Below are 15,947 nucleotides of genomic sequence, written 5' to 3'. Positions count from 1 at the left end.
TGCATGAAGGATTGTGACCATATATAATTTGTGCAACTTCTGAGAACATCTTCAATCCTTCAATAGCAGATTAACCTTCAACAATAAAAGATATCATATCATAATCTATTTGTTTAACGATGCTAGTTTTTGGGTAGACGCAAAGAGCCATTGAATTCTATTTACAAAAGTACTCGTAAGTCTTTTTCCAAAAGGTTGTGCAAGTTAGAATGTTTTGAGGGTTCCCAGTTTATTGGATTCCACAAATTGCCACAATAGAGCAAAAAGTTGAAAGTCCAACTTTTGTCATTGTGTAGTATTTTTTATGAGAACTTGCTATCATCTTTTCCAAGTGATCATGAAACCATTGACCAAGAAACCAAAGTTCAACCGATGTTGTCCAGGATAAATAATTTTTTTCATTAAGCTTTTCTAACGAAATGGTGGGAGAACTTGAAAAAATAGTGTGTTGCCATAAGCCATTTTTGATAAGAAAAGAAGGGTAAAATGGGAACTCTACAAAGAGAAAAGGGGAGCCAAATAATCAACCCACAAGGATGGGACAAAAAAGGTTGGAATGAGACATATAGAGGACAATGAATCAAACTGTGGTGGCACACTGTCACCGCAATGGTTGGAAGAATGCACATGGAAAAAGAGGCTGTGCAAGCCATCGCATGAAGTAGTTTTTGTCTAAGACCTGTGGGGTTGGCCATCACTGAAAGAGACGTTCCTGATCTGGTGGTCTCTGGAGAAAACTGTGACGTTTGACAACAGTAGACAGTAGACTGTAGCAGACATTTCTGCACCGTGGAAGACAAACAAACAAAGTGGGTTTGAGCTGCTCTAATACCAACTAAAGAGAGACTATATTTTAGAGAGCTTATCTAAGTCTCAGATTTTTATATTTATATAGAAATGGTAGATTCATTTGAGATACATTGAAGGATAGAAAGATTATAAAACAAGTATCTCTAGGTCCCTAGGTACAACTTAAAACAACTTTTTCATAAAGTCTATTCTAAGCCTATTCTAATAGATGCCTAATGATGCTTTTACTTATTAGTTTGTATATGAATATTATATGCTTTGTTTATTAGTTAAATATATGAAATTGTTGTACCAGAAATAGTACTTTATTTTTTTGACAAACAACGATAATAATTGTGAAGCTTGGGAAGAAAATAACAACATTTGTAATGGGTGATTGCCCTATCTTGTTTGATGCAATGCATTGAATGGATGTCTGAAATTATAATTTACATGGGATGAGAGGTCATATTTGGTACAAACCCTTGCTGTGTAGTTTTATTTTAGTTTTTCTGTCTACTGTTGAATAAATAGTCTGCCCCAATTCTTGGGGTGTGACTTACGGTATTTGTTGGACAATTTTACTTAATGCAAATTGGTTTTAGTTGAAATTTGACATGGTATCAGAGTCTATAGTTAATCTTGGTAAATCATCTAAACTGTCATGCATATGTGGACAGAGGGGGGTAGGAAGTCTCACATGTGTGTCCCAATTCTTATAGTGTAACATATCTGTTGGGCAACTTCATTTTTTTTGTATAATACTCATGTTGGGCATCACTGTGAATTTAGACATCTTAGCTGGGCTGACACCTCAAAATCCACCAATCATCTACCATCATATGAAACATAACATAAAAGAGACAAGAAAGGAATACAAAACATGGAGGAACCAAACCAAAACCCATGTAAGAAAAAGGAGCACAACCTAAATACGGAATAAAGGAAATTGTTATTTGTCATGAAAAAAATCCAAACTAAGACAAGGAGGCATAACAAAGTACCAAAAAATGTCTAACTTATTATAAACATCCAGATTAGCCAATTTATCAGAACAATTATTTCCTTCCCTAAAAATATGAGCACCTTCATTTAATACCAGTGGGTTTTAGATTAAATCTGACACATACTAGTAATTGTTGATTAGATGACTACTGGACCTTTGGTCTCATATAAAGTGCTAAGGAATATTGGTCTGCAGCCGCTACATATTTCTGTTGCTTGCACACTTGAACGTAAAAGATGTTGTCCTCTCTTGTTTATGTTCTTTTACTTGCAGAACACATCAGGAAGTTTATGTTTTCGTGGTCAAAGTATATTTCTACATAATGCAAGTGGCTGGTTTGGCAGCATTCCTCTAGAAGCATCTGGAGATTTTGGCATTCATCCCGAGAAAGGAGAATTTCATCTTGTGTGTCAGGTACTCCCTTATGTGTGTGTGATTGAGTTCATAATTATTTATTTATTGTTAGTAGATAGTAGGGTTAAGGGCTTGGTTTTATACTCTGCCTTGACCTTATTAGTAGTATTATAAATAACTGCATTAGGTTATTGTAAAATGTGAGTAAACTCTGATAACATATTGTTGACCGTCATTCTTACATTTTTCTAGTCTAAAATTTTAAAAGTTGACATGGTATCAAAGCACTAGTACCTTGAGGAGTATTTCTCCATTTTTTTGTATTAGGTTCCTAGAACTTTATGTTCTCCTTGTTTTTGAATTTAGAAAATAAAAATAAGAAAAAAATGTTTCACAGGGAAAATTAATTGTATTTCATACTTAATGAACCATTACAACGAGGGTAAATAAATTGAGATACTAGGCTGATTCTGTACATTGATTTGGACCTAAGAATCAAGTGAAAATGATTCTTCATAAAAATATTGTACACATGAGGTGAGGAGAGAAATTATAGCAGGTCCTGACTCTAGCTGCACCAGAAAATTGCCTGATTCTGTTTGATTGCCACAATCATCTATGCTCTCCCTCTTATTTGGAAATAGATATCTTGGGGGATTTCATCTTAGAATTTGGACTTAGGACCTATCTCAACCTTACAAAACCGGTTTGTAAGGTGAGGATTGTTTGAGCTATGTAAGTTCTATTTAAGCCATATCTTTAGTTAACATGGGACTAAACCGCCACCCTTGAGACTACAATTAAGGCTACCGCAAAGAAGTCGTACGGTAGCCTAAGAGTGACTGCAATTAAGACAATTTTTTTTTAATAAAACTCATGTTTGACATCACAATGAAACTTGACATCTTAGCTAAGCCGACAACTCAAATTCCAATTGTTATATGCCATCACATGAAAGATAACACAAAACAGAAAAAAAAAAATACAAACACACATAGGGGGACTAAGCCAAAACCTATGCTGAAAACTAGGTTGAATCTCTTGTGATAGGAGGTCCACCTCTGAGTAACTCTTTGGACGAAATCGAAGTTCATTTGTAAAGCAATAACTAGCATGTGCTTTCAAAGATCAAGTGCTGAAGCTTATAGTAAGCTATGACTCTCACTAAATGTGAATTCATATGGTTGAAACAACTTTTAAAAGTTAAAATTGTGTTGTTAAAGTAAAGCTATGAAGTTAATTTGTGACAATCATACATTGCTTCTAACCCAATCTTCCATAAACAAACTAAACATGTAGAAATTCATTATCACTTCTTTAATGAATACTTTTGGAGAAATTAGCACATTCTTTGTCAGGTTCAAGTGGTCTGAGTGATACTGGACTCTATACTATTAAGCATTGCCTTAGGTTTGAGTCTTATGGATGGAAAAAATGTGGTTAGGAGAAGTGATCCCACTAGAGGTGGCCAGTCAGGTTTTCTGATAAAGTAGTCATTTGCAAAGGTGGTAGATATTCCGTACTAATAATATAGTTATAAAAAATTATCAGTTGGCTGATTTGTTCTCAAGGGAGGGGTACCAAATTTTTTTTATATCTGCAGTAAGCTGGATGCTTTTGATTGAGGGGTAGTGTTGGAATTTTAGATACGATTAGATTTAGCTCACTCTAATGCATATGTTCATTGTAATCTAGGAAACTGAAATAGTATAATTACCCTTGCTTGTGAACAGTATTGTGTATTTATTATTTCTGTGTATGTGTATCATTTAACTGAGTATGCAATGTGCACTCTCTAATATTCACTAATAATCAGTCTTCTTTTATTTTTGTCTTCAACTATTCTCACCTCATTGAATTTGAGGAAAAAGTTATAATTTTTTCATCTTCCCTAATACATTGATCAATTTTCCAGGTTCCTACTGTTGAAGTGAATGCACTGATGAGAACTTTCAATATGAGCTCTCTCTTGTTTCCAGTATGTTTTCTTAAGTTCAATGCATTAACTTAGACATGTTTAAGTTTTCTAGTAGATTGATCATTTCCATCTTTACATTTTTTTCTTTGGAAACAGTAACATTGAAATTTTATGTGAGTTTATCTTAGTCATTCATAAACTTCGTTCACTTTGCTTTCAATTTTTCTTTGTTATTTTTAAAGGGCAGTACCTCTGTACCATCATTTCTTTATACTCACTATATTTCATAGCTAACAAATGAGCTTTTTATAAAATTTAGGTTACATAGATTTTCAAAATTTGAGACATATTGTGCCTGATGTCAATTTCAATTGTTTCCTAAAAAAAGTAATGGATTAAATTTGGTCCCCACAACTGTCTTGTTCTTTTGTTGTTTAGTCCTTTTGAATTTGGGCTAAGCCCAATTCAATCTCAAAAGCTAGATCGTAAGATGTGAATTGCCTAAGTCTTTATAAGCTCTACTTTATCTACAGTCGAAATGAGATCTCAATCAACAAGCCCCTACTTGAAGACCTTACATTTTGATCCATGTATTTTTATAAAACTGATCCCCGTAATTTGCTTGAGTAATGGCTTTAGAGTATTTTTTCCTACAAGGACTAAAACAAAAAAGGTATGTTATGTGTAGGGACCAAAATGGAGTGCATTTTTCTTGTCTAGGGGTTAAAAGGAAAAATGGTGTTATGTATAGGCACCAAATTTAACAGTGTTATAATTTAAATGAACAACAGGGATTATTCATAAATGATTTTCCTTATTGGAACCAAAATGTTAGGTTATATTGGGACTAAAACAAAAAAAAATCTGTGATGTGTGGAGACCAAATTTATAATTTAACTAAATTAAGTGTTAGGTTTAGGGTTTAGAGGAATTATTCATACATTATTTTCCTTATTGGAACCAAAATGTTAGATTATATTGGGCCTAAAACAAAAAAAAATGTGATGTGTGGAGACCAAATTTATAATTTAACCAAATTAAGTATTAGCTTATCCAATATCAATCCTTGTATTTCTAATTTTTTTTTCATAATCAAAGTTTATTGATTGCAGCTTGCAGGATCAATGACTGCTCTATTTAATTGTCAAGGCCCACTGGATACTCCTATATTTGTGGGAACTGGGATGCTTTCTAGGACATTCTCTTCTTTACATGTGGAGACTCCTACAACTGAAGCATCTGAAGTACTTGCTAAAAGTACGGAGGCTGGAGCATTGGCAGTATTTGATCGTGTACCATTTTCACATGCATCTGCCAATTTCACTTTCAACACTGATAACTGTGTAAGTTGAAAGTGGTAATAATTTTGCACTCGGTGGTTCAGAGTTTTGACTCATTGTTTATGTTTGGTAACACTTCCACTGCATAGCACAGATTGCTGATTTGTATGGAATCAGGGCGAGCCTAGTGGATGGTGGTGAAATTCAAGGGGCTGGAACAGTGTGGATATGCTCAGAGGTATATTACTACCTGTAAACTATTAAATAGCTTATTTTTTTTCTTTTCCTAGCCATGAAGTAGCATTCTTTTATTTAGCAAATAGTTAGCACTTTCTTTTTCCAGTTTTCTAGAATGTATAGAGGTGTTACCATGATAATGCAATGGTGGATCACCAACGTTTTGCCCACTTTACTATGCTATATTTATTTATTTACTTATTTATGTGGGAGAGGATCTTCTTGGAAGTTTTTGCACATCAATGTAATTTTTGCCACCCTTATACACACTCCTTTTATGACATTTTTTCAGGTAGGGGAGGAATTTTGTCAATAAATTATTTTCATTTTCTGTCACTTGTTTGCTAGGATACAATTTTTTTGTCTCATACTTCATAGGTCATCCATTGTCAATATATGACTCAGTCAAGTAAAAATATGACATGAAAGGTAGTGATTCTTATTCCCACAAATCAGGGTATTAGTAGGTTTCATTGATTTGGCTAAAACAAAATTTCAGAATGTGAATATCTTGTTCCATTTGTGTGCCTCTGCACCAGTTTTCTCTACTTTTGTCACTCACCCTGCTAATGTATACTATTTTGTTCTCAGGCTTTGGATGATGACACAGCAATAGATGCAAACTTCTCAGGAAGTTTTATCCTTGAAAAAATCATGCTTCGTTATGTTCCCAGTTATCATCATTTGATGCCACTCAAATTTGGGGTTTTGAATGGAAACACAAAACTTTCAGGATCTCTTTTAAGACCGTAAGATTATTCCTTTATCAGCTTTGATTGATTAATATTTAGTAAAATTGGTTCTTACTTTATATCATTAACGATTTCTCCATTTCCTTATTATCAAAATTTCTTGTACTTCAAGTTGGCATGTACCAACTTGTTAATGCCGCTTTCCTTCTCGATGAGTTGTTAAATAATTTTTTTATTGCAGGAGGTTTGATATAAAATGGACTGCACCGACAGCAGAAGGGTCTCTAAGTGATGCTAGAGGAGATATCATAATCTCCCATAGTTTCATCACTGTTAATTTTGCTTCAGCTGCATTTGATTTGTATCTGAAAGTTCAAACTTCTTATTCTGATAATTTCTCTCTTAGAAGAGAAGAGTTTAATGCACCAAGAACCATTCCATTTATTGTTGGTGGAGTTGATTTTGATTTGCACATGCATGGATTTGAATTCTTTAGTTTGGTTACTCCTTATATGTTGGATTTTCCAAGACCTTTGATTTTGAAAGCAGCAGGAAGAGTCAAGTTTCAGGGAAACCTTTTAAAACCTAGTACCACTATTATTAAACAAAATTTTGACAAGAACGAGAAACTGCATATGTTGGAGAAAGGAAGTTCATATAGGCTCGTTGGTGAGGTTTCAATCTCTGGTCTCAAAGTGAATCAATTGATGCTTGCACCTCAGTTGTCTGGATCGTTGAGTGTTTCTCCCGAATATATAAAGGTGATGAATAAAAGTTTCTCCTCGTAAAAATTGTTTCATTTTCAGATATTATGAACTTAACAAACATCCTGGCAGTATCAAATTGTAATACAGTTCTGTTTTTTTTTTGGGGGGTGGGCTATTAAAGAAATTTGAATTTAATAAATATGGGTGGAGATGGGAAATATAAGTTCTTGGTGAAGGTTTTTAAATTCATGAGAAGTTAATGGGCTAATGATTAATATGTTGAAAGATCAGTTAACAAGTAATTGCTTGTTGACTTAATTAACCAGTTGGATGGTTAATTGTTCCTTACTAGCAATATTTTACCAAGATTCCTTTTTTGAAATATCTATTGATCCATTATGTTTGATATTTTGATGGGTGAAATCTCTAGATCTATTCCCATACAGTGAATATGTTTCAATTAACCCTCACTCTTCTGTCACACAACCAAAATTGTTTTGAGGATGTTCGACATATAAAGCCTGGTGACAAGCTTCCTGAACGTGATTTATGTGCAAGTGTTAAGCTAATTTGTAGATTTTTGTTGGATCTAGCTTATTTTGAAAATAAATTTAAAAGGTTGGATTTGGACTTCAAGATGAAACTCTTCTAGAGAATTATGCAGGCCCTGCTTTGCTTGTGATTTTTGTCCCTTGGTTAAGGAAATTGATTGATAAGAGTTTTATGTCTAGGTCAACTTATCCACATGTACATGTGAATTATCTTAAATTGGATATTTCTCCTTTGTACAATTTATAATATAATTTATATTTGTATTTTTTTCAAAAGGACCTTTTCCCCTAGGTCTCCATATTTAAAAAATGTAGTTATTTTATTTAAGGTATACATCTTTATGTCTGTAAGTTTCGAACATCCTTATGGGAAACAATTTCAAATTGTCTGGCTTTCTTCTACATATATTAGTTTTTCTAACTTCCATTCTTTATTGGAGTGTAGTTGAATGCCTCTGGTAGGTCTGATGAAAGTCTTGTGGTGGATTATGTTGGCCCACTACAGCTCAGTGGTGAAAGTGGTCTGAAAAGTGGAACAGTGTTGTGCATTTCCCTTCGTAAAGGGCAATTAAGGGCTAACGTAGATTTTCGACCGTGTTATTCAGCTAGCTTGGAGGTACTTATATTTAAATAATAGGTGGAATAATTGAATCCAGATATATTTATTTCTATGCTGGCATATTTTTAGGCACGCCATATGAGCCCAAACGTTAATGTTGATATTTTTCTCATTTTTCTTGCTTTTGTGGGCTGTACTTTTAGGTATGTCATTTTCCACTTAACGAGTTGGAGCTTGCTTCTCTCAGGGGAACTATACGTAGAGTAAGCCATAATATTACCTATTTGACTTCATAATTACTTATCATTCTTGTCTTTGTAAAACACTCCTATGCATATTTTGATCATATGAAGTTGACCCAGTTTTGTCAGGGGATTAGACAGTTTTCAATGTTCTGCATGAGTTATTCATCTGACTCAAGATTTTTTAGAGTAAATGAGGGCTTTCAGGACAAAAAATTACTATTAGTAATTGATACCCACCTCTAAATCATAAACTGCTAGAAGATCAAGCACTGGTTATTTGTAGTTAGTATGCATACCTGCTTATGTAAAAGTCCTTTAGGCTTAAAGGATTTACTCAAAACAGTAGGTTCTAATTGGTGTCGCCGATCAGCATCCGAAAAGCTCATATTATTAGGAGAAACTATAATATTTTTATTAATGAGGAGGTACCACTAATGGTGGTAAAAGAAATGTATTTTTATTTAAGTATATAAAGGCATTACAATTTTTTTAAAAGAAATGAGGAGGTACCGTTTTTTTTAACCTCTTCATGTCTCCCTTTTTCTGTTCATTCCTGCCTGAATAATTACTTGGTTAAGGCATTATTTAATTGTTATGTAATGAAAATAATGTGGTATTTTTCAGCTAGTTGCCTTTTTTCTTTATATCAGGGAAATATGCAACTTTTGACATTTCTATCTGATTTGTGGCTACTTCATTTCTGCCTTTTTCTGTTCAGTCTTGCCTGAATGATGACTTGGTCATTGCATTATCTAATGGTCGTGAAATAAAAGTATTGTGGTTTCTAGCTGATTGCCATTTTTTTTCCAGGCAGAAATCCAGCTTAATCTTCAGAAAAGAAGAGGACATGGAATCATATCTGTACTTTCGCCAAAATTCAGTGGGGTGATTGGTGAAGCACTGGATGTGGCAGCGAGGTGGAGTGGAGATGTTGTGAGTTCCTAAGTTCATTCTCTTAGGTTAAGAAGTGAAAGCAAGCATGTGACTGAATGCGTGTCATTGTACCCAATGGAGTATATTGTTATGTAGAGTGGGTAACAATTACAACAAAAATAATTGGCTAATTTCTATAATTCTTTGAATCCTATGATTGTTTTGTTAACTAAAGATATCTACAATATGTGACACTCACTCAAGGTTACGCATATATAAATCATATGCATTGAGCTTGATACAAACATAAATAATTATAGGACCCCTCAAAGACTTAGTGAAGACATTTGCTGATTGATTATTAAAGTTGACAAAATCAGTGATTTCATTTCGTCAAATTCAATTTTATTATGGTAATAATGGCATTAAATTGTGGTTATGTTGCACTAGTATCCGAACTGCACATTGTACTATGTTTTTTACTAATTGTCAGTTGATGTTCTATTGTTCAGATCACAATTGAAAAAACTGTTTTGGAACAAAGCCACAGTTATTATGAAATACATGGTGAATATGTATTACCTGGCACTCGAGATTGTATCCCTGTTGACATAAAAGGAGATGGCATTTTAGAAAGGTTTTTGTCTGAGCATCTTGGTAGTGTTATATCTTCGATGGGTAGGTGGAGAATAAAACTTGTAGTTCCCAGAGCTGAGGTTGCTGAGATGCTTCCTCTTGCAAGGCTTCTATCACAAAGTATGGATCCTGCTGTTCTTTCAAGATCAAAGGTTGTATTATGCTTTATATGTCATTAATTAACAGATTCTAAGTCAATTGATTTAGATACCTTGCTGACGATTCAATCTTCGTAACATGTAACTTGGTTAATTAGGGAGTTTAGCTGCATGGTTTATTTGTTCCTCTTGAAAACCATAGATTGCCAAATATTCACCTTTTAAGGTTTCAAGTTGATTAGAATATGCTTTGGCTTCCCTGCTTCCCTTGCCCCAACCCACACCAAGTGCATTTTTTTCAGAAAATTAATAGTATAAAGCTAGAGGAATCCAAATTCAATTTTAGGTTTTTCATGTTGTTGACTTGTTTGTTTTTGTTGTGGACTTGTTTGTATTTGTTGTGGATTGAATTCATAACAGGCTCAAGTTTGATGGTGGTACTTCAATTTTTCTTGTTGAAAAATTTTAAAGCCTTTGAATTTTCTCCTTAACCTAATAACAAAATATCCTCTTGATTAAAAAATGAATATTGTTGGAAGGATTAGTGACAAAATAGGAAAGGATGGTGTACCATTTTGGAGCCATGTTTAGAAGAGAGAAACCAAGGAGTATAATGAATTCCATGTGTTGTGTACACATATGAGTATTCTTATTTATGGTGAAGAGATGCAATATAAACAATCAATCTGTAATAATGAGAAATATTTGGTAGATATTTCTTGATCAAATCATATCATATCCATAATTAAAGTAATCAAATCATCTTTGACACTCCCCTCAAGCTGAAGCATATGAGACAAATTTGTTACAAATGTCATCAACATACTCCTTACGAGACTTAGTGAACATTTTAGTTAATTGGTTGTTGGAAGTTAGTAAAGTAAAGGAAAAAAATATAGGATAAATCCCTTGTATCTAATGTACACATAGGTTATGTTTATACAGAGATTAATCATAAAAAAGTATGGGTTAAGCCCATTACATTGACAATTATATCTAACACTCCCCCTCAAGTTGGTGCATATAAATCGTATTTATCTAGCTTGTTATAATATCTGCTAATTGATCATTTGTTCCAGATACAATATTTTTTTGAATAAAATGACAATTAATCTCAATATGTTTGGTCCTTTCATGAAAGACGAGATTAAAGCTAATATAAAGAGCAGCTTGATTATCACATATAAGTCTCATTTAAGTAGCTATTTAAGCCAAATAAGTTAACAAGTAGTTGAAACCATAACTCTGTTCTTCTTTTGCACTAGATCTCACCAAAACATTTTTGTTTCTTGCTCTTCCAATAGACCAAGTTATCACCAATGGAGACGCAATATCTGGATGTGGATCTTCTATCAAAAGGAGATCCTGAGAGATCCTGACCACTCAACATTTGAATAACAAACAACTTTTGTATGGTTATTGTGACCATATAGCAAACATTTCCCAGGAGATCCTTTAATGTATGGTTATTGTGACCATATATCAAACATTTCCCAGGGGATTCTTTAATGTACTTCAATATACTGCATTTCAATGATGTGCAGATGGAGAATTAAGAAATTTACTCACCACATGGACTGTAAAGAAAGATGAGTAACAATAAGATAGTTCAATTTTCCAACTAATCTTTTGTGCTTCTCAAGATTTGAGAGAGGCTACCCCTAATTAGGTAGGAGTTTGTCATTGGAATCCATGGGTGTGTCAACAAATTTTGAATTCATTAACATAGTTTCCTCCAAAATATCCAATGCATACTTCCTTTCAGATATCAATACCATTGTTCTATCTCAATCCCCAAGAAATATCTGAGTTTGCCAAAATCTTTAGTCTGAAAGTGGTGACAAAAGTGTTGTTTACCTGTGAGATGCCATGGTGGTCACTGCCTGTAATGTTGCAAATACTTTCTTTTAGTTAGTTTTGCGTGTAAGTAGTTGAACCCATCCAGTTGGGATACAGATTCATTGTTGCATTATTGTATTGCTGAAGCCTTCGTATGTGAAGTACTAGTTTTCTTGGGAGGTTTAGTGGGGTCATACTGTTATTAATCATTATTCCAAGAACAAATTTCTGTCTCCTAAATCATTGTTTCTCCCACAGATACTTTTGAGAACTCAAAGTGATGAAGCCAAAATTAAATCTATTTACCTTACTGGAAAGTAAACCCAAAAGTAAGAAAATGCATACCTAATTCACCTTAATCAACAAGAATACACTATACCCGAATATTATATCACTGGTTCTATTTCTAATCAGCCTCTGTTTTGTTATAATTGTAAATTAGTAGAGCATTCAAGTTCAATAACATTTAAAGTATATTTTATCCCTGTAATTGTCTTATATATGTTTTCAGGTATACATCTGGTGAACACTTTAATGATTGTCAGTCGTTCATTACATATCTATACTTTGGGAAAGATTATACTTATTGCTTGTCACCTCAAAACCTGCTGTCCTTACTGTATACTTATATTTTAAGAAATAGAAATCTGACCATGCATGTTACCATGTCCCTTGCAGGATTTTTTTATTCGAAGTTTACAGTCAACGGGATTACATTCTATGAGCATTCAAGAACTGCTTGAGGTATCATTAAACAATCATTATGTTTTATTTTATTTTCAAAAGCCACGATACTTGATGCATCCAATTTTGTATTCCCAACATGAAGTGCACATGTAATGTTTATTTATTGAGGACAGAACATAGATGTACTTCTTCAGGTGCTTTTGGTGTTGTTCTCCAATCAAAATTGGGGTTTCACCTTGGTAATCTATGTATTGAAGTTTGCATCAAATGTCAATATAGATTGACGAGGTAAAACTCCCATTCTAATTAAAGAATAACACCAAAAGCTCCAAGCTTTGTACAGATTGATTCATAGCATTCATAATCCAAATGGCTTTCATTGCAAAATTTGATTTTTTTGTCAGTCATTAATGACATTTAACTTGCAGTTAATAAGGGAGCTTCATGTTCCGTCAAACAATGTTCTTGAGAATTTGAGCCTTCCTGGTTTACTTGAACTCAAAGGTTGTTGGCATGGTTCCCTCAATGCCAGTGGTGGAGGGAATGGGGACACCCTGGTAAAAATTTATCTGTTTTTGCATATTGGGAAATAGCATAATCTTCTAGTTTTTGAAGATTGCCTTTCTATTCTATTTCAGGCAGAATTTGACTTCCATGGTGAGGATTGGGAGTGGGGAGAACACAGAACTCAGTGTGTCTCAGCAGTTGGTACTTATAGTAATGATGATGGTCTACACCTGAAGAAAATTCTTGTCCAGAAGGATAATGCCACAATTCATGCTGATGGAACTTTCTTAGGACCTAAAACTGACCTTCATTTTGCTGTCTTAAATTTTCCTGTTAGTCTGATACCAACACTAGTACAGATCATTGATAATGCAGCGAATGATGTTGCTCATTCTCTGCGGCAATTGTTAGCACCCATTAAGGGGATCTTGCATATGGAAGGAAATCTTAGAGGAAGTTTAGGAAAACCAGAATGTGATGTTCAAATTAGGCTCCTTGATGGTGTCATTGGTGGAATTGTTCTTGATCGAGCAGAGGTTGTTGCCTCTCTAACCCCAACTAATCGTTTTCTATTCAATGCAAAATTTGAACCTTTGATCCAGAATGGTCATGTGCGACTTCAAGGATCTATTCCTGTTAATTTTTTTCAAAGTAAAATGTTACAGCAAGATGTAGAATTAGATAAGAGTAGGGATACTTGGGTTCCTGAATTGGTGAAAAAGAATAACATAGGGAGCACAACCACCAACCATGCCAGAGAGAAAAAAGTTTCTTGGCACAGAAATGAAAAAGGTTGGAATACTCAATTAGCAGAAAGCCTTAAAGGTTTGAATTGGCAAACTTTAGATGTTAGAGAAGTCAGGGTTGATGTTGATATAAAAGATGGGGGAATGATGCTGGTAACAGCTTTATCTCCTTGTGCCAATTGGCTTCATGGCAGTGCTGATATCATGCTTGAGGTGGGTGTGGTGAATAAAATTTTTTTAAATAATTATTTTTACTTCTCTAAAGTTTTGTCACATCATTTGACCTAACAGGCCAGAGGTACTGTTGATCAACCAGTGCTTAATGGATATGCATCTTTCCGTAAGGCAACTATATCTTCACCCGTGTTCCAAAATTCACTGACCAACTTTGGTGGAACTGTGCACATGAAATCAAACAGGTTATCCATCTCCTCACTGGAGAGTAGACTAGGCAGAAAGGGGAAGCTACTAGTGAAAGGGAACCTTCCTCTAAGAACTAAGGAAGGAGCCCTTGATGACAAGATCGAGTTTAAGTGTGAAGTTCTAGAAGTGCGGGCAAAAAGTATTTTAAGGTTGCTTCTTTAGCTTCTGGCACTAGCGATCTAAGTTATGTCTTGACTTATTCATGGATGTATGTAGCTGATGTGATCATTAAATCTCAAATATTATAGAGTTTTTGACAATGTAACTTTTACTTTGTAGTATGTTATCTGCTTATATGATTCTTATTTGAAAAGGCCTACTTTGTCAGTGGCCAGGTCAACTCCCAGGTGCAAATAACTGGTTCCATATTGCAACCTAACATTTCTGGAAATATTAAACTTAGTCGTGGGGAAGTATATTTGCCACATGATAGGGGTGGTTCTTCTCCTAATAGATTCCCATCATATCAATCTGCACTTCCCGGTGGTGGCATTGATAAATCATTTGCTTCAAGATATATTCCGCAGTATTTTGGCTCAGAATCTGCTTCTCCGATGACCAAAATTTCTCAAAGTTCTGGCTCTGGTAATACTTTACATGCTTATTTATTGGTTTAGCATGTAGTCTTCTTCCATTTCCTTATAATAATTCTCTAAATCAGAATTGACTTGCTTATTATTGCAATGTATTACTCTCATGCCTCTTTCTATAGGAATGTAGTTGACTCTGGATTTCTGCACCGTTACATAATCTAATGACTCTGCATGTATTAAATCTAAATAAGGCATATTTATTTTCTCTCAAATTATTTTGTTGCTGCCAATTATGTGCAGTTAGTATTGTGAATTTGTGATCAATTTAACTAAACAAACACTAGTGAAACACCACCAAGAAGCTAAGAAGACTGACCATTCTATCCCAAATAAGCAACGTTGGCAAGAAGCTATCCTTGCATCTATTGCATTTTTCTCCAACCCACTGAGTTGCTTCATACGTAGCACATTTTGAACAAATTATTAGTCTTAGTTCTGCCAATTATTGCAGTTATCCTTCCTTAAATTTCTCACAAAGTTGAATTCAGTTTAGGCACCTTAACTTTTTCATAAACCTTCTCATCCAACTTTTCTATAAGCACTTACAAACTCAATAAAACTTGGTCATAACTATAGGGTTTACAAGTCAATTGGCCCATTGCTGACTATTTTTTTGCTATGATATGTAGTTCATGATACATTTGGAGATGCCAAGATCAATCATTTGTGCAAGATAACAGAGAACATAAAGTGGAGAACAAGGATTAAAAAATAATCAATCATAATAAACACCCTATCTTATAATATGATCTATAGTATCCTAAAAACATCTAACTCATCACAATTTGATTGCTTTGTCTATACATGTGCTTGTTATTTGAAAAATTATTCGAGTTCACTGTGTTATTTTTAAGATTGGTTACTTTTTTGGGGTTATGATGAATTTTCCCTTGATAAAACCACATGGAAGTCAATGAGTCAATTCAGGTGGAAAAGGATACGGAGGAAGTTCAGATTACACCAAATATAGGAATCTTCCTTACTGATTTGAAGCTTGTACTTGGACCAGAGCTGAAGATAGTTTATCCTTTTATTCTTAATTTTGCTGTTAGTGGAGAGCTTGAGTTGAATGGTCTTGCCCATCCCAAATGTATAAAACCTAGGGGCACACTGGTATTTGAGAATGGTGAAGTTGATCTAGTTGCAACACAGGTTTGTGTGATGTTTAACTTTGCATCTCTTCTGAACAGTAACCTGCAGTTTCTTC

The 15,947-nt window shown here is 34.2% G+C and overlaps 1 protein-coding gene across 1 annotated transcript in view; it reads left to right on the top strand.

Annotated features, from left to right (window-relative positions):
- LOC137820412 (protein TIC236, chloroplastic-like) overlaps nucleotides 1-15,947 on the top strand; it is a 33,922-nt gene that overhangs the window by 15,496 nt on the left and 2,479 nt on the right. The window contains exons 5-20 of the mRNA XM_068624494.1: nucleotides 2,069-2,209; nucleotides 4,065-4,127; nucleotides 5,180-5,410; nucleotides 5,502-5,585; nucleotides 6,176-6,333; nucleotides 6,518-7,037; nucleotides 7,980-8,150; nucleotides 8,297-8,356; nucleotides 9,149-9,271; nucleotides 9,724-9,999; nucleotides 12,463-12,528; nucleotides 12,900-13,028; nucleotides 13,110-13,937; nucleotides 14,016-14,296; nucleotides 14,476-14,732; nucleotides 15,651-15,892. Of these exons, the coding sequence (XP_068480595.1) occupies nucleotides 2,069-2,209; nucleotides 4,065-4,127; nucleotides 5,180-5,410; nucleotides 5,502-5,585; nucleotides 6,176-6,333; nucleotides 6,518-7,037; nucleotides 7,980-8,150; nucleotides 8,297-8,356; nucleotides 9,149-9,271; nucleotides 9,724-9,999; nucleotides 12,463-12,528; nucleotides 12,900-13,028; nucleotides 13,110-13,937; nucleotides 14,016-14,296; nucleotides 14,476-14,732; nucleotides 15,651-15,892 (3,630 nt within the window). The remainder of the gene's footprint in view (nucleotides 1-2,068; nucleotides 2,210-4,064; nucleotides 4,128-5,179; nucleotides 5,411-5,501; nucleotides 5,586-6,175; nucleotides 6,334-6,517; nucleotides 7,038-7,979; nucleotides 8,151-8,296; nucleotides 8,357-9,148; nucleotides 9,272-9,723; nucleotides 10,000-12,462; nucleotides 12,529-12,899; nucleotides 13,029-13,109; nucleotides 13,938-14,015; nucleotides 14,297-14,475; nucleotides 14,733-15,650; nucleotides 15,893-15,947) is intronic.

The sequence above is a fragment of the Phaseolus vulgaris genome, chromosome 9, assembly GCF_000499845.2.
Source record: "Phaseolus vulgaris cultivar G19833 chromosome 9, P. vulgaris v2.0, whole genome shotgun sequence".
Taxonomy (NCBI): domain Eukaryota; kingdom Viridiplantae; phylum Streptophyta; class Magnoliopsida; order Fabales; family Fabaceae; genus Phaseolus; species Phaseolus vulgaris.
This window is presented reverse-complemented; position numbering and strand designations above follow the sequence as displayed.